The following is a 26,046-nucleotide window of genomic DNA, read 5'->3' as shown; positions in this document are numbered from 1 at the left end:
TGCTGAGCCGGGGCTGCGAAGGAGCAGCCTTCCATGAGCTGTGACTGAGGCACTTGGGCCGTGAGGCGTCGTGGGACAGCAGCAGTGAAAGGCCTCAGTGGCGTCCCCCCTGCCCCCAGTTACCTGTCCCCACGCGTTTCCACCCAGCCCTGCCGCCACCACAGGTGTTTGCGTGGCCGTGTGGCATGGCAGACCTGTGCGCCACGGGAGGAGTAATGGCTTTGAAGATTCAGCTGGGTTGTCAGCCAGATGGGTGCGTCCTGTGGTGTCCCAGCATTTGGCTGGGGCTGTCACCCTTGGAAGTGGCTCTGGATGAGGTGTGTGGCATGAGGGTTCGGCCTGGCCCATTCCAGAGGCGGCGTGATGGTGTTACGTGCCAGCGTGAAGCTTCACTGAATTCCTGCCTTTGGCTACACAAAATTTTTCATGCTGTAAATTACAGTCAGAAATCAGTAAAATATTTGTGTGTCTTGTGACTGCTTTAATCACTCTTTTTGATTGATGCCACTCAGAGTATTGCAAAACTGAACGTGAATGGTTTAATGATCGTTTTTAAAGAGAACAAAATCAATAGCCTGTTTTAATTTGGTGTGTGCTGGTCTTCCACTACAAAGAGAGGTTTTATAAAGCCTGAGGTTTTTAACCTATCAGTCCGTCAGAGCTCTGTGCCTTTGAGGTGCTGGTTTCAGTGAGCTCTGCAGATACAAGGGGCTATGTGGAAAGCAGGAGTAAAAGAGCGATTTCCGTATTAATGCAGATTTAGATCATGGGTTCTAAAAGCCCAGCACATGATACCTGCAACAAGAGGATGATGAGGGCAAGTTTATTTTGCTTGAACTGTTGAAGTGTTTGTATCATACTATTGAAGTGCCTTGTGTATTGATATGCCCAGTAGACTAGTGTATGTAAAGTTCAATTTCAGTGTGTTGATTTTGTATAAATTTTTAAAAGGGGTGTGGCAGTGATAATGGCACTATGAAGTTCAATGGCTCCACCGAGTTTAGAAGTATATTGAAAATTAAAAATTTGTGGTTGTTCTGGAGACAAGCCATAGCTGCAGTTTTGGAGGTAGTCTTGTACAACTTAGTTCCTGCTATGCATAATTATTTCTTTGCTAAACATTCACATATAATCTCTTTCTGTATGAAATAACTGTTTTTAATGCTTCCCAAGCAACACAAGTTAATTTATTTAACTTCAGAGGGCACGCATATATAAGCATCCAAGTTGTGCATGGAGGGACAGTAGTTACTAAAACTGTTGCTTAATCGAGCTTGTCTTCATGCCAGCATCAGCTTGAATTAGCAGGAAAATACTCAGGTTGCAAACCAGTACCGAAGTATTTGGAAAGTTACTGCACACTAGCCAAACAACTGTCAACTCCAGCATGAGCAGCAGTGGTTCTGTACCCCACGCTGCTGCCTTGTGTTTAAAGAGCAGCTCAGTTTATAGCAGCAGCTTTCATGTGTGGCCAGGCAGGAACAATGTTCCACTTGTAGCTGGTATTAGGTCAAGATACAAGGAAAACGGTGCTGTTAACTTGGGTATCAGCCATTCTCACAGTTTACAGAAAGTGGGATGAAAATTAGCATCCAGAGATGTTGGGAAAGAGTTTAAGTTAAAATGGAAGTCTCACTATGTTGGCAGAAAATGTACAAGGCATCTCTTGAGGGTAGTATAAGGAGACTGCACGAGATTTCATGTTGGATGGTAATAAATCCCATTTCTGAAGAAATTTGGTAGAGGACTCTTTCAGGACATAGTGATGACTGTGAGTGGGAGGCAGATGCATACAAGCTGACTTAGAGGAATTGTGGCTACAAGTATCCCACCTGCTGTCTGCGGATCTTCAGGGAGTTTGAGTCACAATGGTGGAAAAGTGGTGGAGATGTTTGAGTTCAAGATTTGGAATCTTAAATAATTCCTGCCCCCCCCCCCCCCCCCCCCCCCCCCCCCTTCTTCCTTAGTAAATTTGGGTTTATATAGCCTTTATTGCTCTGGGATCTCCCTTGCTGTGTGCAATGTTTTCATACAAATGTCAGAATATCTCAGATGTCTGAGGACTATGTCTTCAGTAGCTTTCAGAGGTAAAATGAACCTGTACAGTTGCTCATTGGTTCCACAATTGAATCTCCCTGACCACAGCTTGGCAAAACACTGCACTGAAAGGGGCTGTTTTCTCTCCGCAGGGGGAAGAGAGGGAGGAGGGAATTCCTGTCTCCAGGCTCCTTCAGCTATGCTGTAACTGGGGCAACGAAGCTGAGGACTGAAAGGCAGAGTGTCGGAGAAGTTCACCAAGCTGCAACAGGCAGGCGGACTGGTAACAAGGGCGCCTGCAGGTAGTACCTGCTCTTATCTTGCTCACTTGTGCACTTCGTGGATGTGTAAGGCATGCTAGTCATCTCTCTCTTTTCCCATTCCTTTTGACGTGTACTTATTTGTCATGGCAATTAATTTATGGCTCATCTGCTGTAAACCATAATTAGGGGCCCAGAGGCCCTGGGGCATTAGGAGAGAACAGGCAGTGGGGAAGAAACAGTTTTTTTGAGAATGGGAAAAGCAGGATGGAAACAATCTTACTTGAAAGACATCTGGAGAGAGTTTGAAAGATTAAGGTGAAAAGTGAGCTTGAAGAGGAATGGAGAAAAAGAGATTGTGTGGTTTGGAGGGGAAGAAAGCTTAGTGTTGTAAACAAGGAAGGGGAGAGCTGAGATTTTTCTTCTTCCTGGCAGCTGGGATAGGAAGCTGATTGTTTTGACACCTTCTGTAGCATCTGAAATGATCTCTAATTCTGTTCCAGTGCATGTAACGACAAGTGTGCTTGTATTGAGAGGGAGGACCAAAAACTTCTAAGCAAACAAAAAACCCAAAGCAGAATGAAGCCAACACAGAGCCCGGGGCTCCTGAGGGTAAGTTTTTTCAGCAGTGACTGTGAAAGATCAATAACTTTTTCAAAACTTCAGATGAAATTGGCCATTACTGGTGACTAGTGGTTTGACATTGGAAGAAATCTTACTTGAATACAGTTGTTCTTGTTGAATATTCTTTGGACCTAAGCCTTTATAATATACTTATTACTAAGAATCCCTTTAGTCAAGTATTTAACTTTTTGAAATACAAAAAAAATAAATATAAACCAAGAGCCGTTTTAGAATGAACAATGGCTTTCTTAATAACCCTTGTACCTTTAAGAATGAACAAATCTCCTAATAAACTGCATGGTTTATTCATTTTGAAAGTACCCTAAGGCCCAATCCTTTAGTCATTAATCAAGAGCAATTGATGCTGTCTTTAGTGAAATATACTTGGCAGTGATAATGTCTTGATTTCTGTGTGTCTGTGTGCAGACATGCTGGGGAATACCAAGGAGGTAAATCAGATCAGTCCGTCCTCAATTTTTATTTCTGAATGGGCCGGCCTGTACTTTGGTATTGAGGAGGGCACAATTTTGTCTGCTGGAAAACTAGGTTTGAGCTGCCTACTTTTCCAGTTCATATATCAGAAAGCAATAATCACATGCTAAAAATGTAATAACAATTATGTAAACAATTATTTGTTATTCAAACATAATTATATTGAGTAGTAACTTCCTCTTTCATGTTGATTTAATTCACTTGCATTCAGATGCCACATACTTCCACCTCCTTTTTCTGATAGTGCCGCTATGTATTTGGGAATTTGTTTCTCAAGAATCTCCTAAACAAATTTGGGGTTTTTTGGAGCTCAGAGGAAACTAGGGGTGAGGTTTTGGCCTGTACTAAGGAAAGGTGCCGTTCAAAAACATCTTGAAGCACTTGTGAGGCTAAATAATTCTGAGAAAATGTCATTAGAGAACTTCGTACTGGGTCCTGGAAGGCCACCTCAAAGTATTGTCATCTTGAGGAAGTGGAACATAGCTCTTAGATGTATTAGGCATTCTGACATTTGTATTAAAACATTTTGCAGAGTCCTTGTGAGCAATCTGTTCTTTCAGTGGCATCCTGGTAATATAGCTTCTTCTGGAACTTGGACTGTTTCACTGTCAATTTGGCAGTCTGGTGGGCTTTCATGTTTTAACATCCAGTGTTTATTTTAGTATAAGTAAAAATATTTAAAATAATTTGATTTGTTTTCAGTGATACAAAAATGTTGGGTTTTTTTTAATTCTGACATATATTGCTGATTAGAAGTTTTATCAAATGACTACAAAGAACAGTGCCATCTGAAAACCTGTTTTCATGAGGAACCCACTCCACAGAATGTCCATTTCCTTAAAACTGGAAAAGTTGCAATATGTAATTTTCAATGAAAATGGAAAGTCTTTGTTCTTTCTGAATGAATCTTTTTCAGAAGAGTGTATTTCATAAATGTCTTTGAAGTTGTTTTTCATTTCTCTGTAGTCACAGAACAATTCTGTGTATAACGTGAGTCATGCAAAACGGTTACCGGAGTTACCGCCCCTACCTGCTTCTGCTTCAGCCGCACCTTCAGAATTGTATCAGGTATGTGTGCTCTCCCCTTGTGTCAGGGTATGCACTAAATTATATGTGCTAGTGTGATTTTGGGCATCTTAGGCCTTTGGCAGTTGAAGTAAAGACAGGAAAAAATAATTTAAATTTCTAAGTTAAAGTACTAAGCAGATTGTCAGGTCCTTCATTAGAGCTGCTTTTATTTAGAAAAGTGTCATTACAACTTCTGTTATAATTTGGACATTAAACCTTGGCAGTTTAAATCTGTTCTTTTGAATTTATAGTTAATTATTTGCTGTTAAATTTTGGGTTAAATATTTTGATTATTCAAAAAGCCATACAAGTACTCCTACTGAAGCACTGTGTAAAATTATTCTTATACATGTGTGGAGCATCAGGATCTGAAAATAGATTGGGGGTCAAATGACTCTTAAGTCAGAGTTAATGATCTTTAACCCAGTTCTAGCTCTAAAAAGACTCTTTAAATTACTGTGCTGTGTAAAACTACTGCTTTTTTTTTTTTTTCTCTCCAATTTCAGCTTGTTGTTAAGAGGAGCTGTTATCCTCCTTTGATGCAAGGAGCATCATGGACTTTGGCAGCTCCATTCAAAGAACAGAGTTACTACCGAAGCCCGAGTGACTCCATAGCTAATAACTATACTCTTACTGCACGGGATTTAAAATTGAAAAATGTGCACAAATTAAAGTCCTCTTCAATGACAGGGACGTCACTGGGTTCAGCGGAGCAGAGAACAGCCTCGCCGTGTATCCGTATTTGAATGTGTTTATAAGTTTAGCCTTGCTTGTTCTATACTTTTTTACATCTAATTGCTTATCTGTTAAAGCATCATCCTTGGGAAAATCGCTTATCCCTAATAAAAGCTTATGAGCTTATCACTTCAGGGTCAGCATAGACAAATTGCCAAAAGCGTGAATAACTGTAATAAAGGTAAGGCCAATTTATGATTAATTAGTTAAGTTCGTCCCTTCAAATAATCACATGCAATTATTTGGAGGGAATTGTTTGCAAAGCAGGAAATGAACGAAATACAGGTTGGTTCTTACTTTTGCTAAGTAAAAGTTAGTACCAACAGGAAAACAGAAACAAGTTAGATGTGCACCCCTGTTATGTCCATATTCATAAATCTTGCATAGCAAAACAAGATGGGTGACAGGCATTAAAATCTTTCCCTGAGGATCAAATCTAAGAAATGTTGCTTAATACACTGTTTACATCTAAACCATGTAATTGATGTTACTGGTTAGTAAACTGTGCATGTATATGTAAATACTACAATGTGAGATATTATATGCTGTTGATTCAACATGTTGATTCTACATACTGTCAGTCTGCATGTGAGTATACTCATGCTGCATAGTTGCTTTGCTTCCCTGAAGTGTTAGAAATTGTTTCATTTCCCTGGGATAGATGAGACTTAATAGTTTCAATATCTGCATAGTCCCCTTGTATGCTATTTAAGAAAGGTTTGGTTGTGTTCATTGGATCTCTAACACTTTTTTTACATACACCTGGTTCTTCTACTCTGTGTATATCTCCAGTACATGGGTGGGATGTGGGAAGCAGGTCATGGTGCTTTTCTTGGTGAAAAGGCATGATGTGTTAATTTTGTTAAAAGACCTGTTTATTTGTTTGTACTCTGTACAAATTTTTGTACAAAGTACAAAATAGTAGTTTGTACTTTGCAAATTTTTCATGTGCAGTATATTTGGTGGAACTATACCTCTTATAGGAGTGCTTTTTTCTTTATTCGAGATGGAAAGTCCCAGCGCAGAAAATATGGTTTGTGCAGGGAGGTCAGTAAGCACTGAAGTCTTCAGCATGAGCTAAATGCTGTCATAGTCCCAGAATCAGCAAGTTTATTTAACAGATGATTTTAGTGTCTTGCTAAATGCTAGGTCAAAACTAAAGGCTTCCTTGTAACATTGTAGTTTTCTGTTACTTCATTATCTGATTGATTGTGTTAGCTCTGGTTTTCACCAGTCTGAAGTAATATATTACTTGAAAAATATTCCAGTTTGTGATTTTCTTAACTGGTGCATAAAGCTTCGAAAGAATTTGATCCTTCTAGGAAAAAGCTCAAACTTACACAAAGAAGTCAATGGAATTCTGATAGGTATGTACTGTAATGTTCTAAAGATACAGAATATTACAATCAGTCTAGATATCTGAGTTGTGATTTAATATTTCTTTTTACTTGGATGCTATGTTAAGCATCCAAGCATGAAATGTTAAGTCTCTGCAAAAAAATGTATGTGCATCAAGACTGAAATTCTGTGGTGTTTGAAGTGACAGCAGCTTTTAACTACTTCTTTGTGGCAGGACAAATTTCAGTCTTTGGCATGGTAAAGGAAACATCTTGCTTTCATAATTACTGACTTAAGAACTCAAGAGTTTAGTTGGTAGAGATACAGATTGCAGAAATGAAGTCTCAGTTTTGCTGTGAGGGTTTAAATACTTTCTAATGCTTCTAGAGTTGTGTCAAATTGAGTGCTCTGCTGTAGTAAATATTTCTTTTTATTTCCTTTGTGCTTGTGTTCTTCATCAGTAAAACAAGGAAATAATCCTCTCTGGAAGTGCTATGATACTAACTTTCTTACTCCTTGTTAAGATAACATGGTGATGAATACTAGAAAAAAAACCAAAAGGGATATTTAGATTTTCTTCAACTAAGGACTTGATAATGTGAAGTAGATCAAGTATGGAGCCAAAAGCTTGTTGATTGAGTATTGTTCATTCTGAGCAATGTGGGCAAAAGTCCTATAGAAAACAGCCTATAACCATGAAAAAGAAGTCTGTAGTGTAACACTCACGCAAATGAGCAAATTTGAACTTTTGGCTTAAATTGTTAAGATTTTGGTAAGATAATCACCTGAAAATAGGTGGAGATCTTGGGCAATCTGAATAATAGTGCTGGTAGGTCTAGGGTCTGATGAAATTGCTCTATAAGGTACTGCCTGTCAGATGTTACACAATTTTACTGAGGTTTTTTATGAGTGATTGAAATACTTCATAGGTCATACTTGTCCTCAGTGCAGTGTAAGTGGTTTATATAATACTCATCATTTGTTCAGATTGATTTAAGAATCCATTACTGCTGCTTTATTCCCTAAACTTATATTCCTTTTTTCAGAAGTACACCAACTTTGTTAAACAGTTTGGATCCCATTTCACTCTGTGCATCTGCTCATACGCCAGAATTACATGTCATACATTATACAGACAACCAACCACTGACCCCAGAAGAGCAATTTGTTGTTATGCACTTACATGAGAAGGAGATAAGTAAGCGAGAAAAGCCACCTTCAGGAAATGATTTAGAGGTATTTATAGAATTTCTTTTAAAGATAAAAGTAGTAATCATCTGCAGTATATGTAGATATATATAGGGCAGTACATGAGGTTTAGAATTTGTAAATATTCAATATAGCAAACTGCTGTTAAATATTGTCTACACCTTGCCCATTTGTTTCTACCTGCTTAGTCTTGGGTCTTGTTCTAATGAGTTTGCGTGTAGAAGTATCTTCCCAAATTCTTAACCTCTCACATTGTTGGCTAGTACTTCAGAGATCAGTATATGCTGCACTCGGTTCTGTTGGTATATATGTGTACATCAAAACAGAAGTATTGCAAAAATGTCAGGCATCGACAGTGGTTTACAAAGAACCAAGAGATACCCAAATCCATTATATTCAAGCACCTTTCAATTGTGGAAAAGGTTCAAGTGATAGAAAAGCTAAAAATACTTTGTAGTAATTCATTATCTGTCGGAAGATGCATACAGTAAATATATTATTTTGAACATTATTTTTTAGAGGTACTGTTACTACATATATAATGGAGTGCAGGAAGACATGCTGGCACCTCAGGATAAGGAAGTGATGAATGTAATTTTAAAGCATATTCCAACTCACATTATTGCTAACCCAAACCTGGAGAATTTACTTGCAAGTTTAAAAGAAGAGGTTAAGGCAGACTATCGTATCAGCCTCATGAAAGCCATTGGTAAGACTCAGAATCTCTTAGTAATTCGGAGTATGTAGACATTCACTGCCCTTTGAAAGCAAGTCTACATTCTATTCTTAGCACCCCTTTGGGGTTAGTAGAACTGCAATAGATACCTGAGAGAATGTAATCTGTGATCATGCTAGATAACATTCCAGTTTCAACAAATACCTGTTTGCTAGACCCTACATCCCATCACTTAACTATAGTAATTTCTAACTTCTGTAGCTCTGGGTGCATAGAATCATTTTGTCCATACGCACACCATTTCCCATTCCTAATTCAAATCCAAATCACATTCAAAATGCATAATTGTGCATCACCTCATCAGATGTATAAAGGTGATTGATCAAATGATGGTGGACAAGGAGTGATCATCTTAATTTGCAGCAAAAGAAATTAAATAAGAAATTAGAAATAGATCGTGACTATAAAGATCGTGAAGCACTGCAACAGATTATTCATTGATGAATGTGCTTTGATTCATTGATGAATGATGCTTTGAAGTGCATGATAGACAAATATAGTCAACAACACTATAAGTATAGTTGATCCTGATGTGGGGAGAGGATAAACTAGGCTATTTTAACAGATACTTCCCAGACAAACTTTTTTGTATTCTGCAGTAGGTCAGTGATACACATTAACAGCCAAATTAATCTGTGTCATAACTGCTGAAGTCAATGTTACGCTGGGTTTGTTTCACAAGTTCAAAGAATTTCATTTAAGACATTACAGGATTAAGGAAAATTAGATGACACATTAATGTGCATGATTATATTGCTCATGTTCAACACATAGAAGATCATCATATATAAATAAATACAAAAGAATGTCATAATCCTTGAAATTCAGTAATGCCTCTCTAAAAGTGAATGTGAAAGAGGAAGTTCTGTAGAACATGAGATTTTTTTAAGTTGCTTTCTAGTAGTCTTACAGTTTCATTGGGTTTTCCCCATGTGAGATAATTCCTTTCAATTTTCTTAAATATGTTGACCAGTAAATAGATGTGGCCTCTCATTCATGACAGCATCAAAATGAGAGATTGATTGGTTTTCACTCTGCCTTCTATAGGCTCTGATATCTTTTTAAGTACCCTTTAATTTGCCTTTTATTAATTCACAATTTTACCATCGCTTTTGGTGGTAATGCTAATGTCAACAAGGGGTAGTCAGTCTGCTTCCCAGTTTCTGTTAATCCCATATGTATAGGTCATTGATCAGAACTGGTAGCACATGAATTTGGGCACTTAGCAGGTCCAAGATCAACCCTTTGAATGTAATATAATTCCTAGATGCAACAGATGATAAGAGTTCTGTGTTTCAGAAACATTTAAGAAGCCTTCTAAAAATCATCCTTGAAAAGGAGATCGTTCTGCCCCTAGTTTGTGTATGAGGAACTGAAGCACAAAATTAATGTGCTTCAACTGGAAACAGAATGAAAAGGTGTTTCTCCTGTCCCCCGTTTTGAGAACCAGGACCAATTCTTGTCTTCTTTTTCTGAAATTATTTTGTAGTCAAATTGGTAATTTGATTATAGTCCTGTATTTCATCCTAGAAGCTTGCAAGTAACTATATGACAGTGTGTAAGTTTTAAATAGGCGGAATTCTACAACTTCCTGAACTATGGAGATACTGTGGTTTTCATCTGTAAGTTTTGACCATACCTGCAGTCTCACCATGATATATATGATTTGTTCTAGTTGATTACATCTTGATGGATCCAGCTGAAAGAGAGAGACTGTTTATTGCAAGTACCCCACGCCCTTTTCCCCAGAGAGTTGTCCGTGCACCAGTCCCATGGCACAGCTGTTATGAAGAAGTGAAAAGCTGGAATGAAAAGAATCTGTTCGTAGTGAATCCACTGATGCCCACTTTGCAACAGCTCTGGCTTTCTCAGTAAGATGTCTTGTTCATAAGCTCTTAATTACATTGAGAATGTTTTCTTTTTATGGCTTAGACTGCATCTGCTGACTTACCTACATATGCTACAGAGATCCTGGGGAAGCCAATAGATAAAAAGTGGCAAAATTTGTTCTGTTTTCAGTTGTTTTTTTTTTTTCTGAGCCTGTAAGAATTTCAGCATAAAATGGTTGTTTCCTGTAGACTCTGAATGCAACCATGAGCATGCTTTACATGTCCGCAGTAAAGAATGGATAACTGTGCTATGGAAAGATCGCCCCCTTTGTTAAAAGGTCTTGTTAAAAGGTCTTATCCCTAAACGAAGATTCAGTGCTCAAGTAAATAGTGATTTGGAATTCTCATCTTGATTCCTGAAATGAGAAAAATTAACTCTTAAAATTTAGTCTCTTTCAAATGTCCATGGTTGTAAATTGTTCTGGGAACTGCTGGAAATTGATATATGTATTCTTATAAATATAACTATGGTAGATAGTAATCCTCAGAGCTTAAGTAACATTTGCAAGAATTTAAGCTGTTGTATGTTGCAGACTGTGATATATGCCTTGCTGAAGAAATTTTATTTTTTTCCCCACAGGGTATCCAGAAAAGATACATATTGCTATTAATATGGAATAGAAGCAGTAGGTGTCATTCTGTATGTTCTTTAATGCCTGGATACAATAGTGACTCTAGGAAAAGGACAGGAAATTGTTCTGATCATTTCAGCAAAAACTTAAAACAATTTTAAGTATAAGAAGTACAGAATGAAATTTGTGACACCTATTGTTTGCCAATAGCAAAAAAAAATAATCATTAGAATTAACTTGTCAGACAGCTTAGCAATGAAGTGATATGCATCAATGAAATTACGTTATTAGTGTTTATAAATACATATGAGACCTTTCTGACTATATTTCATGGGTTTTTTTTTAAACAGAATTCCCTAAAATATCTACTGTTTGTTTTACTCCCATAGGTATAGTCATCTAAGATTTGTTCGCACTGAAGAAATGCTGTGTAGAGACCTGCCACTGTTGCCTGCAGAATTTGAGGAGGCCGTTCGAAGACACTGTGTGGAAGCTCACAATATTCTTCAGAACAAGTCAGTGCCAACTGTAGTAACAGTAGATAAATAAGAGTATTTTAGGGTCTGATTTACATGAAGCTCCCTATTTAAAACAGATCTTAGACTGCGATGAAGTAGTTCCAACCACAAGGCTGCCAAAAGAAAGGGGAAAGTTGTGGAGAGGAATAAACATCTAGATGCTGGAAGAGCTATTGAAACTGCAAAAGTACTTGGGAATAAAGGAGAATAAACTGACTGTGAATAAATGTGGACTGGAGATTAGATGGTTTCTAACTACGAGAGGACTGGAGTCTGAATCTATAGAAAGAGTGACTGAAAATCTAACTTTTTAAGTTATGGAAACCAATTAATTTAGTAAAGAGATTATGTGAGCTAATAGCCCATGATACAAGGTGACTGCATTCTGCCATCTGAGATCTCTTCCAAACTCAAGTTTCCCATTTAATGCTAATAATATTGTCAGTAGTATTTTGTCTGTTAATACTGATTTAAACTAATAGTAGGGGCCCATTCTAAGAAGAATCCTTAGCTTAAAACTCAGGTTTCCTCTAAGTCCTGGTGGGTACGGTTTCCTTTGACATCTAGTTAAGAGCCTCTGTTAGCCCTTTGAATTTTGCTCATTGTGTCATTCTGAGCTTAGATTTCATTGCAAGGTGCAAAATAAGACTTAACAAGCTTTTAAAAACTTTGTCTCCATATTATTTCATTGTAGGTGGATTCCAACTTGTGCTTCTATTTTCCTTGATCAGAAAAGGAAATGGCTTCATTTTGCTCCTGAAAATGACTGCGATTCCTCTGAGCAAGTTGAAAGCTATTTCCGTTCGGTGGCAACTTTAATGTCATTACAATTACGTGAGATGGTGGTTAACTCCTTAGAAGATCTTCTTGCGTTTTTTATGATCCACAAGGTATATGCTGTGAAGTATGTCTATAGTTTTCAGTGTTACATAGAGATAATAGTTTGTATAGCCATAAAATGTAATGTTCTTTGAAAGTTAAAATATCCCAGGTAGCTTTTGCCTTCATAACGGAATGGCTAGTTCCTTCCAACAGATGTGCATCTCAGTGGACTTCTTTTTACATGGTCAAGAACTGGTTTTTTGAATAATCATTTTGCAGGCTTAGGGTTACAACAAGAATTTTATGGGAGTTTTCTAGTCTAGTTTTGAGTGAGTGTGTGGGGTTTTTTAATTACTTTTAGTTTTATTTTTCTTGGACTCAACCAGGCCAAACACTTAAACATGTTTTTCTGAAAGCACATGATCAATCCCTTTTGAAGTCAGAAGTGTGCATAGCCATGCATGTAATCCTTTGCAGGGGTAATTTATCTACGTAGTGTTCCTGTCTGCACAAACGGGTGCCCAGTATTATTTCAAGTAAAGCACATAATTGTAATAATAAGCATTACACCATGAGAGTTTTTACCACTGTTTTGGCTATGATAAAGTTGCCTCTTAGTGGAAATTGATTCTTTAAATTTCAAACCACCCAGAATTTACCAAGACAAAATTAAATCTATTTAAACAGAATAATGGAGGCAGATTAAATACTGCGCTGCAACCAGGGGATCACACTTAACACAATATGCTGTCAAACCTTACCTTAAGCATTGCATCTAGGTGATGATGGTGTTGCTGATGGTTGGGGTTTTTATTTTAGGTTTTTTTGTCATGCGTGTTGGTTTGGGTTTAGGGTTGTTTTTTCTTTTTTGGGGGGGGAGTTGGGTTTTTGGGGTGTTGGGTTTTTTTGTGTTTGTTTTTTTTTTTTAAATCACTGTAACATCTACATTACAAGTCTAGTCATGGGTTAGGACTCCGTTACTGTAAAGGCAGTTTGGGGTAGAGCAGTTCTTACTAACCATACAAGGCAATGAAAAAACTCAGCATCTTGCATTTGATTCTAGATTTTATTTTTTATAGGCATTGGGGCTGTATTTTAGAACTTGTTCTGTATGGTAATTAGTGCTTTACTTCTGTTACTTAAGGGAAAATCAAGGCAATTAGGCTTAAATTCAGTTTCCTAATTCCAGTTTTTATAGATTCATTTAGGATTTGGCACCTTAAAATCTTGTGTATTGGGACATCAGTGTTTTGAATAAAAATCAGGGAAGGAAGATCCCATTGGTGCTGTGTAGTTAAGAGATTTGGGGAAGTTTGAATCTTTTAAAAATTATTAGAGTTATAGCTGATTTCTTTGGCACATACAATTTTCATTCTTTTCCCTAAGGATGGAAGTGATTTTAGAGGACCGTATCAAGAAATGCAGTTCTTTGTACCTTCGATACTAACAGTCAAACTCAGTGTGGAAGAACCCAAGATTGTCTTTGAACCACCTCTGAAAGAATGTTGGGATCTAATCAGTCGTTGCTTCAGGGAGATCCTGCACAGTGCTGAGGAGCTTCCAAAGGTACTGGTTAAGTTACAGCTGAGTGCAAAATACAATTTGAATAAAAACTGTCTATGGTATAAAAAGCTATGAATGAGGCAGGAAACTGACAAATAGAAGATCAAGATAAGGGTTGTGTATCACAAACTGTGTGAACTTTCGTGATTATAGAAGAGAGCGTAGGAATTTTTCTTCTTCAAATTCAAGTTATATTAAAGCCTTAGTTTAATTTTCATGTAGTTTTGGCAAGCAAACTGTGTAACCAAGTGTTAATTACAAATAGAACCTTTCACATTGCAGTGTTTTTACCAATTTTATTTTTTTTAGGTGGTGGGTAAATGGATATTAGAATACCTTATTTCCTCTATTTTATGTGTTACTACAGTATTTTCAATCCCTTTAGGTAGAAAGATTTCTATTTCCAGAATTAAAAAGAGATGATCTCACTCTTGGTACAGTCAAACCAGATGAATCATTGTTTTCAGAGTATGTGAACAAACTTGAAAAGATCTTTGAGAGCAACTTACTTGGCCCACAAAAGTAAGTTTTGGCTGTTAACTCCATTGCCCATCCAAACCCTCAGGTTCATAATGATATCCATTTGACTCAAACAAACTGTTTGAGTTGATTTGTTTCTTGTTATAGAGAATCTTCACATTGTGGTCTTATGTTTGTTTTTGTGATCTTCTGTGTTTAAGGTATTTAAACATGTATAGGAAATACAGCAATCTTTTGAACAATAATGCACAGCAAGATGTCACAGATTTCTTGAAAGGAGGACATTCTTTAGAAGCTTTAACAGAGGTAATAAGTAACTGACAACTGTTACAAGTTCATACAGCAGCTAACATACCACACTTGACTTCCTAATACATATGCCTAAAGAACTCCCTTTCAAATCGCTTGTTTTACCCTTGGGAACCCATCTCAGTTTACGTAGCTCCTTGCTGTAGGGCTGCTGTGTAAATGTGGGAGGTTTCCTTGTGGCTTTCTTCTAGAGGTCTGTTGAGTCTCAGTAGAAGTCCAGTGGAAGGCTACCCAAAGTATCTGGTGAATCAGCTTGCTGGTCTTTTGACTGTCCTGTCCTTAGTCAGCCCTGTCTACTTTTCTCTCTGTATTCCTGAGTCAGCCTATGGCTAAATACTTCTTTAGGCAACTTGTGGTGTTTGTTAATATGACATATTGCTGTGCAAAGCTTTTAGTTGTGGAATCTGTGGATACAAACTGAGCTCTGGAAAGATAAAAAATAGCTGTTCCTTCTTCTGTTTGGTATATATTATCTATTTACCAGATGGGAACTAATTAGTTGTAGTGTAGCATTTTTCATCTATAGACTTTAAGGAAAAATAGCAGATTTATTATTTTCCATTTGTAGAAGATTGACAGCTTAACAAAACTGAAAAGAGAGATTGCTTCCATGCATGTCACTGTCCCTTTGGCATTGTTCTGTCTGGATGCTGTACAACTGAATGAGGAACTCTGCAATCGGACCCAAAGTCTTAAAGATAGATTGATTGAATTTGCAGTGATGGAAAACAGAGAGTTAAATAAAAGGTACGTGTTGTTAGCATGCGTGGTTCTTGCTGTCTACATGGACTAATACTGATATCTGTGCATGAGATAACTTTATTCATCTGCTGTGTTTTCTAATCCTGACCAGACACATGCAGGGGAACCAAAGTGGGTATGTAAAATTTACAGAAACAGCAATACTTGTAAATAGATATCTAACTTATTTTGTATAGGGTGTACATAGAGATTAGACTGGAAATATGCAGTTGTTTTTTTCTCCTTTACTGACCTCCTAGGATTTGGGTTGAGGTCCTTGCTTCCCTTGCTGATGTCCAGCTAAAGCAACATGAAGAATGTAGTATGTTGGAGTTTTTTCTTCCTCTTCTCTTCCTCTTCTCTTCCTCTTCTCTTCCTCTTCTCTTCCTCTTCTCTTCCTCTTCTCTTCCTCTTCTCTTCCTCTTCTCTTCCTCTTCTCTTCCTCTTCTCTTCCTCTTCTCTTCCTCTTCTCTTCCTCTTCTCTTCCTCTTCTCTTCCTCTTCTCTTCCTCTTCTCTTCCTCTTCTCTTCCTCTTCTCTTCCTCTTCTCTTCCTCTTCTCTTCCTCTTCTCTTCCTCTTCTCTTCCTCTTCTCTTCCTCTTCTCTTCCTCTTCTCTTCCTCTTCTCTTCCTCTTCTCTTCCTCTTCTCTTCCTCTTCTCTTCCTCTTCTCTTCCTCTTCTCTTCCTCTTCTCTTCCTCTTCTCTTCCTTTTCTTTTTTTCCTAGGGAAACAATGGTCCTGACCTCATATTTTGGCAAGTTTAATAAATAATAAAAAAAAATAATTAAAAAAAATCCCCAACAAAAAATCCAAACGCACACTAACAAACACTCTGGGAGGTAAAGAATGCTTCCACAGTGAATGGAGAGAGACAATCACTGTAGAAGAAATTATTTAACCCACCTGTCTAAAGGGCTTCTCCAGGTGGAGATGAACTACAGTCTAGAGGAGCCTCTCTGCCTCCACTTACTGTGGATGGGATCTAGACAATGAGCTTATGCTGAACACTTAAACCAACTCAAGCCTTCAAAATGTTAAGTGAGCCTATCCTTTGTGTATGGTTGCTGTTTGCATGCCTGCCGTCTCTATAGGTATTTGCAGTACTGAACTGGGATCTGGAACAAGAAAATGTATCACTGGGAAGAAGGAAAATAACAGGATTTCTTCCTTTCTCTATTTTCTGTTACTGTGTACAATGTAAAATAAACTTGATTGTTTAATAATTTTTCTCTTTACAACTTTGTTTCATACTGTGCAGCTGATTTAGTTGCTGTGGAAATGAGCTCTTTCTTGTGAGTCCAAACCTTTCTTTCTGCAACAGATTGGCTCTTGAAAAGGAAGTTCTAAACCTATAGGAGGGAAACTGTTAATATGCTGTTAATTATAATTTGTAACCAAATGAGCAATCATGCTATTATGTATCAGTTCTTGTAAACATAGTAGGACTATATGACTGATTGTACAGAGTAAAGTGTCATCCTGTATAAATGCCTGTCTGCTGTGTGTATTCAATCTGAATCGTTAATTGATTAAGAAAGTTAATATTCTTGTTTAAAGGCAAACTTCATTAATAGTATCTTACATCTCTCTTCACTTAGGATCCCAGTGATATGTCTATTTTGTTTTTGTTGTAGAATTTGTAATGAATATAACTTAATTGCGAAGAGAATGAGCGAGTTGCCTCTGAACACTGAAGAGCTAGTGGAATTTGATGCATACTTAAAGAAATCCAATGAAGTTACTGTTTTTAAACTGAGACAGGAGGTTGCTGAAGCAGCACACAGACTGGAATTCCTCATGGACTATGCTAATCTTTCTTGTATGTCTCAATTAAAGAACATAAAAGTCTCCATATGAAAATAATTATATATAGATATTGGGCCTGGCATGCATAAATGTTGCATCTTCTAGAATGCTGATGGAAAGTTCCAAGAGACAGGGAATAAAGAGAATTTATTAGAGACCAAAATGTAGCAATGCAGGAAGGAATGGTTAGAGAAATGGCATACAGCACAGGCAGTGCTTTTTTCTGTGTTTTGGATAATGTCCTAGGCATTATCAGATTCATGTCATGTACTCTGGCCAAATGGGGTCACACCTCTGTGTTGTTCAATAAAAAGTCTTCAGTGAAAATCATCTAAAAAGCTGTGTCTCAAAGACTCTATGGCAGCTTTTCGAAAGTGTGAGAACTTGCATCTCTGCAGTTGAGTATTAAGTCAGTGGAGACCTTTTGTTTTTCTGCTACGATAGCTTGCTGTTCTTTGTTAATATAAAGGCTGATCTCCAAGGTGAAAGAAGCATCTGCAAAAGTTGCTTTTAGTTTGCACTTCTGTTCAAAGCAAAAATGTGCCATTCACAGTTGCTGTATGTTATTTTCCATACATAAAAGTGAAGAGCAGTTATATGAATGCATACTCGTTTTAGCGGCAGGATGATCCTTTCTCCTTAAACAGAATACACTCTCAGAACAGACAGTGATAGAAATAACTAGGATATGCCATGTTTATTAGAATTTATTTCTGATAAAAATTAGGATGCCTGTGGAAGCCAGGATATTTTCTGTTACATTTTGGACTGGAGTGTTTGCATGCGCAGTATTTTGTAATTACATATTCTTTGTAGCTGGATTTATAAGCATGTGTACTGCAATTAGTTATAATGACCTAAGTGCATGCAGCAAACAGACAAATATGAAGATGTGTGCTCATTGTGGTTAGTGTATTCTAGCTTTTGTGAATAGTTCAGCATTTACACATTGTGGACTAGAAATGGTTTAAACTTTGCTTCTATCCACCTTATGTAGATATAGATATTTAGTTAGGAGTGGTCTGTCTCTGTGTGTAGTTGAACAGAATTTATATTCTGAAATAGCTGTTCTTACCGATTTTCTCTGTCTGGCTAAGGTCTTATTCAGAGAATTTCACATTCTTAGCTTGATTTTAGAGTTTTGCTAACAATCTAACTTGTTCTAGGCAACCAGTCCTCTTTGCAATGAAGGTAATTCAGCCAGCAACTTGAAATATGTAGCTTCTTAGACAGCTTATTCCTAGATACGGTTTTAGCTATTTTGTCTACTCTTCACAACTGCCATTCTATTAGCTCATTGATTAAAAGTATTTTCTTCAATATGTCTACATATTTTTTATTTTAGATGATGACATAAACCTGAATAGCACAGTTCTCCATTGGCCTGATCAGATTGAGATAATCTTTGAAAACAGTAGAGATCAGTTGTGTAAGAAGAGGAATCATGCAGAGATGGTTTTGCTTGAAAGGTATGGTGTTAAAACATTTTCTTTCACTGGGTATTTTTTAAAAAAAGACAAATCTAATTTTCATTTAAAGGGAGATAACGTCAAAGAAGAAAAATGTGGAAGGGACATGAGAAAGTCAGGAAGAAACCGTTTACAGTATCATGGAGATTTCAGAAAAATACTGTTGATGAGGGTAAATTAGAATATTGTTATGTTTAAATAGGTCTGAGTGGAGGAATTATTAAGGATGTTGGTAGAATATTGATAGCCTTATCTTGTTACATTGCTTAGGACAGCATTACACATAATTTTGTTACGTTATTTTTACTCTTCCTTTATTTTCTCCAAGTAAAAAAAGTAGCAAATACAAGTGAACTAAATCAATTAGGAGATATGAAAATGAACCTTGAATTCTAATCGTATGAACTACATAGTATTGATGTAACTGATGGGTTTTCACTGGCATCTGTATTTACTTTACACTATAGTATTGAAATCAGATTTCATTTGTCAGTGCCTGTTACAATTAGTAAAATAATTGAAACCTGAAAAGGAGTGAAACAGAACATCATATTACCTTAGCTATCTTTACCTCAGGTGTTCTCAGTTTGTGGAAACTCTTGAAGGTTATAATAGAGAAGTAGAAAGCTACAAAAAGCGGGATGTCATGACCATGGAAGAAATGAAGAACAACGCTGAGAAATTTAAAGAGTTAAATAAGAATCTAGATAATGCACTAACAGAATCTGAGGTTAGTATTGATTAGCCAAGTATGGAGTGGGTTGCAGTGTGCTGGATGAGCAAAAGTTTGGTTCCTGTTTGGGTTTTTTTTCAGAGTTCTGGCCATATATTATCAAGATGGCTTTAAAATTTCCAAAGTCACAAACATGTGGCAAATATCTTCTTGTCCCTGTATGCTGAGTTGTCCCTACTACTGAGCTTAAGAGCATATTTTTTGGGAAAACAGCTTGGAGAGCTTTTTAAATTGAAATACTGACATTCAGTTTTTCTAAGCAGTCAGTAGTAGCAGGATGCTCTCCTTGGAAAACAGAATTCTTCTGGCAGAGTTAGCAGGAGCAGGATGTTAGGGAAGTGGTATTTTCCCTGAATTGTGTTTGTGCTGCTGGAGCTGTGTTTTCAGTCCCTCTGCTTGTCCTCTAATTAAAACCAAATGTTTTTCAACTGTTTGTATCATTTCCAGAAGTTGCCTATAGGCATTAGATATGTGGTGTGTCACAAAAAGGGAAGTTTCAGATGCTAGAAGGAAACTGAAGACCAGGATTCCTAGATTCTATTTAGGGCTCTCCATCCCTTGTACTGTGTGGTTCTAGGTTGAATAGTTTGTCTTAGCTGTGCCTCTGCTGGGAAATCAGAATGGTTACTTACGAGAGATCTCGCAGGCATTGTGTGGCTTAATTAATCTTCTAAATCACAGTGAGACAATGAAATTTCTGCATATGTGGAGCCTTAAGGATCAAGATTTTAATTAAGTCCCATTCAACAGAAAAATGAGTTTAGGATTTAGATAAATTGCTAGTCCTACATATGAACACTCATAATCTGATTTAAAGGCATCTAGTACATTTAATTAATGTCAGTTAACAGCGCTGATATGTTGTTATAGGTAGATCAGAGTAAGTAATTAAGTTAAAGTTTCTCAATACATGATCCTGATGAGGGGTGTATCCACACAATTTAAATGACATGACAAACAGCTTAGTGAATACTTGAAGTTAAAATTTGTCTTGGAATGTCAATACTTATGTTTCTCTGCCTGCATCTCACATTGAGTGATTAAAAGTTTTATGAAAGGTCTGTTGGCATCGTAAAAGCGCAGACTTGGGACTCAATCTGAATTCAGTGTCTGCATTTCAGACAGTATTTCTCTGTGCTTCACCTCCCTACCTGTAAAATGAAGAAGGCAATACTTTTTTTTTTTTTTTTTTAACTCTAAATCTTTGCACATTGATTTATACTGTAAGGTCTTTTGGACAAAGACAGTATCTTACCATGAATAAGCACAGCAATTAATGTCTGTTTTGGTTGGAACTCCCAGATCTTTCTGTCACAGAAAGAAATAATCACAAGTTAAAAAATACATCCTATAAGCCTATGTGACTGAGGAGCTTACATCCCGGTTTCAAAGTGGGTTGGTGACTTGTGAGCCTTGGTTTCACTGAATGACACGGTGCATTATCTATTTTTAAAATAGAAACATACTTTTATATTTGAGTAGTAAAAGATACAAATACCTAGGGGAATTTTCAAGAACACATTTGTCTTATTTACCTAAACTCTACAGGCCTAAATCTACAAATCTGGCTGTCTTTATGACATTTTAAAAAACTGTATTCAATATTACCTATGTAAAAGTTTAAAAAACAGTAGGATTTTTTGATGAAAATAAGAGATGTTTTTTTAAAAATCATATTTTTTCCCCCTTAAAGGCTATTCATAAAGAAGAAGAGTTACTTGGGCTGGAGAAGAGTCTATTTCCTCAACTGCAAGCTATAATTGCAAACAAACAACGTTTTGAGCAACTTTGGATTACAGCATATCATTTCCATACCAAATCTGAGGAATGGATGAATGGTGAGGCTTTGATGTTCATTTCATTTGATTTGATGAAACATGTCATTTTTCAGTCAGTTAAGTAGAAGCTGAAGAGGCTGATTAATTGTGAGAAAATTTTGAAGAAATAAATGCTGTTAAACTGTGAAATGCAGTTGTTGAATTGGATTTTGCATTAAGATTATTTTTTGTAACACAGTTGATTTCCATTTAAAGGAGAATTATTCTAAATACCGATAGATAAACCGCCCTGGAAAACTCCCAGTTCTGATGTGTCTGCTGTGCTTTTTTTTATGCTGTCGTATTCAGGATCTCTCCAGAAGTTGAATGCTGATGAAATTAATGAAGAAATTGGAACTATGTGGAGGACTATGTACAACCTCAGTAAGAGTTTTCCAGATCTGGCTGGGCCTAGACGCTTAGCAGAAACTATGAAGTTTAAGCTTGATAAATTTAAACAGCATCTTCCTGTCCTGTCAATTGCCTGCAATCGTGGAGTGAAGGAGAGACATTGGAAGCAGGTACTTGAAACTCTGCTTTAACTCTGAGGGTACTCTACCACAGAAACTGGCCGTTCACTATACTACTTTATATATTTCGTACTGTGAAATATGGTAATAGTTCTTTATTTCACAATAAGAAGAGCCTTTATCCTGTCACATGATAGAACCCGTTTTGAAATTTGTAGTGGTACAGACAGGACCTTCTCTGAGTTAATAATTTATGGTGGAAAAGCAAATTAGGAGGTTGCATTAATACTTCTTCAGCATTTATTTCTTGCCATTTGAGAAGTCTGTTACAAACATGCATCTTGGTAATAGATTTTAATTCATATTTTATTTTCAGATTAGTGAAATTGTAGGATGTGAGATCAGACCTAATGAAACTACTACTCTAAAAAACATGTTGGAATTTGGACTCTCAAAATACATTGATCAGTAAGAAGTTTATTCTCATTTTTTAGATAGTCACTGTATTTCATACGTCAGATACCAGCTAATAGTTCGTTTGGGTTTTTTTGTGTGCAGTTAGAATGTGCTGTAAAATCAGCTGTATTTTATCAAGCTATGGATAGAACTGTCAATTGTTCTTGTAGCACAAAAGCACCAAAACCCAGAGTCATATTCCTAAACCACTTTATGTGCCCAGTCAGAATTTTCTGTCTATATTTATCTTCAAATTAATATTAATATCTCTAACTTGGTGACCCTGGAAGTGCAAAAAAATATTCCTTGAAATAAAAGCTATGATATTATTAACAAATTCATATGAATTGTAGTCTGATATGCAAGTCTACTTACAACTGCTTTTTTTTGCTCTTTGGCTATGTTGCAAAAACATTTCAAAGATATGCTTGATTTCAATTTAGGCTGGAACCTATTGGAGCAGCTGCAAGTAAGGAGTATTCCTTAGAGAAATCGATAGAGAAAATGAAATTTGAGTGGGACAATATGCAGTTCAGTCTGGTGAAGTACAGGGATACTGTGAGTAAACACCAAATCAATATATATATTGTTGAAAAGAATTACTTTGATTCTGAATACCAATTGAGAAATATTAAAGGGAAGTTACACCTGATTCATTGTGGCATGATGAAAAGTGGTATCATACCCCAGAGCCTGGGCAAATGTCTCTGTTACTATTTATCTATTACTATATCCCCTTATATTTTGACCTTAGTATCTGGGTAACTTGTGATCTCAACATACTCAATCTAACAAAACTGTAAGCCTGAGAGCTTCTTCATTGTTGTATGGAAAGTTGGACAGCAGTGAAATTTTAACTTGCCCTGAAGGTATAAGACTCATACTGCAAAAGATTGAGTGCGAAGTCACTAGCATCCCTGGCTAGTTTCTCATTCATAAAACAATCTATCTCTTGACCTTCGAAACAGAGATGTACAGTGGAGATACCATTTCATATCTTCAAACATCTTGCAGGCTTTCTCAATGCCTTGCTGCTTTCTTACCTTCAACCACCATAGGGAAGGGGGGAACAGGAAGCCAAATGAGTGTGAGGCTTAAGAGCAGTGAAATAAAGCAACTGGTATTTCCCTTATCAAAATGTGATGTATTTACAGAACACCAGCATCCTGTCAGCAATTGATGACATTCAGCTTTTGCTGGATGATCACATTGTTAAGACTCAGACAATGTGTGGCTCTCCCTTCATCAAACCAATAGAAGCTGAATGCCAGGTAAGGAAAAGCTGGTTTGATTGAGCTTGTTTGTCTTGTAATAAGCTTTCCTTAAGTGCTTGAAGGTGTTTTGGCGTGATAAGAAGTTATATAGTTTTTAACTGTTCCTAAGAACACACATTCATATTTTTCTTCAAGAGCTTTGAATTAATGGTTTCCAGACAATGGTATGCAAACCTCTAAAGAAATGGTAATTGCATTGCTAATCTAGTCATTGCAAGCATGGGGTTTTAGCTGAATGTTTTGGGAATGGGTCAGTTGATTTAAACAAATCCTGCTGCGTTGTATAAAAAGACATAGGTGTCTCAGCTGTGAGAGAGAATTTATTTGTAATCCTCTGTTATTGGCATGATCCATAAGGGTTTCAAATTTGTTTAGCTGTCCTACTATTTTGTAAAGATGTGATCTTAAAGATGATGAATTTCTAATAGAAAGATTATGCAGAGAGAAGAGACTTCTTTCCATCAGTATTTAGTATCACTTTTTCTGGCCTAATAGTGATGATTTGTATGCAATGCTAAGACCTAAATTCTATCCTTTCCTGTGGACTTTAGCCAAATCATAGGTAAAGCTGAGTGAAATGAAAAGGAACGATTGATACAGAGCTATCTTAAACAATTTCCATGTACCTCTTGCAGAATAATGAACAGTAAAGGCCGGCTGTGTTTTCTCCCTGCAGTACATTCCCTGCATATCCCTTACAGTGTAGGCTGTCAAAGTCACAAAAGCAATGCGGTCTGAGATTCTTTATTCAGAAGGAATCTCTGCTTTTACTGCTGATTTGTACTGCTAGAGTTGCATGAAATAGCTTTTTCTGGTGGGCCAGACATTGAACCCACTCCACATAGGGCCTGTGAACTGACATTTACTCAGTCTGCTGAATACCATGTTAAGCTTTTATCATTTCATTGATGATAAGGTAGAAAGTACAACAGTAGAATTAAAAGAAGAGATTCTGGATTGCCATGCTAGTCATCTCTGCACTATTTAGGCAGTTCTCTCACAACTTTCCATAGACCATGCTAGTGAAAGAATACATCTGTTGTTTATAAGAAATTTTCATGTGTTTGTTAGTGTTTTTAGAAGAATGAAGTTTTTCTGTTTTTTAAAATTGTTCAACTGTGGGTATTTTTCTCTCTTTGTTATTTTAATTTGAAACCAAACAACTCGTGCTCTGATTCCTCAGCGTAGATTAATTACTGATACAATTTTGCTTAAATATAAAATGTTCTCATTACAGGCTTGGGAAGATAAGCTGTGTTTAATGCAGGATATTCTAGATAGCTGGTTAAAATGTCAGGCAACATGGTTGTATTTGGAACCAATTTTTAGTTCAGAAGACATTATAGCTCAAATGCCTGAAGAGGGCAGAAAGTTCAGGGTTGTGGATTCATACTGGAAGGATATTATGGCACAAGTGGTAAGTGCTTGCATTTAAAAAAGCATGTGTTTTTATCCCTATCTGGTAAAATGATTATTACTATCATGAAGATATACTAGCTCTTCTGGAGCTTGATATTTGTGTTTAAGTCACAAGAATGTATAATATGGAGTGGAAAATCCTTTACCTACAGCCCACCAAAATCTAGTGTTGCAGTAAAATTGGTAGATTGTATCATGATTGCTTTGAGATTTCTGTAAAGGCTGGATATTGCAGGACAAATTAGAGTTCAAGTAACATTTTAATTCTAAATTTTCTGGCTTTTGTATAGTTAAATTATCAGGATTAGGTAGAAAGATGGATGGTTTGTGCTTTCAGGATCTCCTTTAGAGTTCACTAACAGTTTGTAGAAAGACTTCTTCGGATACGATTAGATTTTGCATTAGGCTTTTAAGGTGTACACATTATTAAAGCAACTAATTTTTTTTTTTTTTGCCTATGATTGTTCTCTAATATGTGGGGGAATGGTTATTCAAAACTTTGATGAATACGTACTGAAATGATAGTGTGTCAGGATAAGGTAATAGGGATAGTAAGTGCAATTACATATTCTATTCTGTTCCCTGTAAGTAAGAAGTTGGGTAAGAGGCCAGATACTTAGTGGTAGTGTGAGCTGAGGTGTTTGTCAAAAACATAGGGAGTGTGTGTTTGCGAATTAAAGGTGTGTGTTTGCGAATTAAAGGTGTTGAAATAATCAGATATTATTATCTGAATTTCTGAATATATCTGAATAATATCAGAATAAACTAAATAGAACTTGAGACCCGTCTAACATCTCAGACTTGGTGAATGATGAAGCCTATTCTGAAATAGGTGTGTCCTTTCAAATTACAAGTAGTGTTATCAGAAAGAAAAAATGCAACCTAGGTGGCAAGGACAGAGAACAATTGTCATGTACTGTGGCTCAGTTTGACAGAACTTACTTGTGAATGGAAAAAAATGTAGCAGGCTCAAGACACAGGAGCAAGTGCCAAAGATTTTAATTCCTGTGAATATTTCCTTCTTGCATCACTGTCTGTAAAGTTCAGATTGGTGAAATTGACAATCTGGAAAGGAAACCTATCAAATAATGCAGATATATTTAATAACATGAAGGCACACTACAGAGAATAATATATAGATTTGTGATTGGTGATAACAATATTACTGTACAAACCTATTGCAACTTTTAACAGTTTTTGCTGTGTATTT

The 26,046-nt window shown here is 36.7% G+C and overlaps 1 protein-coding gene across 1 annotated transcript in view; it reads left to right on the top strand.

Annotated features, from left to right (window-relative positions):
* Positions 1–2,253: 2,253 nt before the first annotated feature.
* Positions 2,254–26,046, top strand: part of DNAH3 (dynein axonemal heavy chain 3) — a 70,200-nt gene continuing 46,407 nt past the window's right edge. Inside the window, exons 1-23 of the mRNA XM_040591500.1 lie at positions 2,254–2,339; positions 2,801–2,909; positions 4,380–4,481; positions 4,988–5,213; positions 6,514–6,583; positions 7,601–7,790; positions 8,283–8,472; positions 10,175–10,370; positions 11,350–11,475; positions 12,173–12,368; positions 13,687–13,866; positions 14,249–14,385; positions 14,544–14,649; positions 15,221–15,399; positions 17,027–17,211; positions 18,544–18,667; positions 19,244–19,397; positions 21,094–21,238; positions 21,527–21,738; positions 22,064–22,155; positions 22,587–22,701; positions 23,298–23,414; positions 24,655–24,834. Coding sequence (XP_040447434.1) covers positions 2,877–2,909; positions 4,380–4,481; positions 4,988–5,213; positions 6,514–6,583; positions 7,601–7,790; positions 8,283–8,472; positions 10,175–10,370; positions 11,350–11,475; positions 12,173–12,368; positions 13,687–13,866; positions 14,249–14,385; positions 14,544–14,649; positions 15,221–15,399; positions 17,027–17,211; positions 18,544–18,667; positions 19,244–19,397; positions 21,094–21,238; positions 21,527–21,738; positions 22,064–22,155; positions 22,587–22,701; positions 23,298–23,414; positions 24,655–24,834 — 3,255 coding nt within the window. The 5' untranslated portion in view covers positions 2,254–2,339; positions 2,801–2,876. The remainder of the gene's footprint in view (positions 2,340–2,800; positions 2,910–4,379; positions 4,482–4,987; positions 5,214–6,513; positions 6,584–7,600; positions 7,791–8,282; positions 8,473–10,174; positions 10,371–11,349; positions 11,476–12,172; positions 12,369–13,686; positions 13,867–14,248; positions 14,386–14,543; positions 14,650–15,220; positions 15,400–17,026; positions 17,212–18,543; positions 18,668–19,243; positions 19,398–21,093; positions 21,239–21,526; positions 21,739–22,063; positions 22,156–22,586; positions 22,702–23,297; positions 23,415–24,654; positions 24,835–26,046) is intronic.

The sequence above is a fragment of the Falco naumanni genome, chromosome 4 (assembly GCF_017639655.2).
Source record: "Falco naumanni isolate bFalNau1 chromosome 4, bFalNau1.pat, whole genome shotgun sequence".
Lineage (NCBI taxonomy): Eukaryota > Metazoa > Chordata > Aves > Falconiformes > Falconidae > Falco > Falco naumanni.
This window is presented reverse-complemented; position numbering and strand designations above follow the sequence as displayed.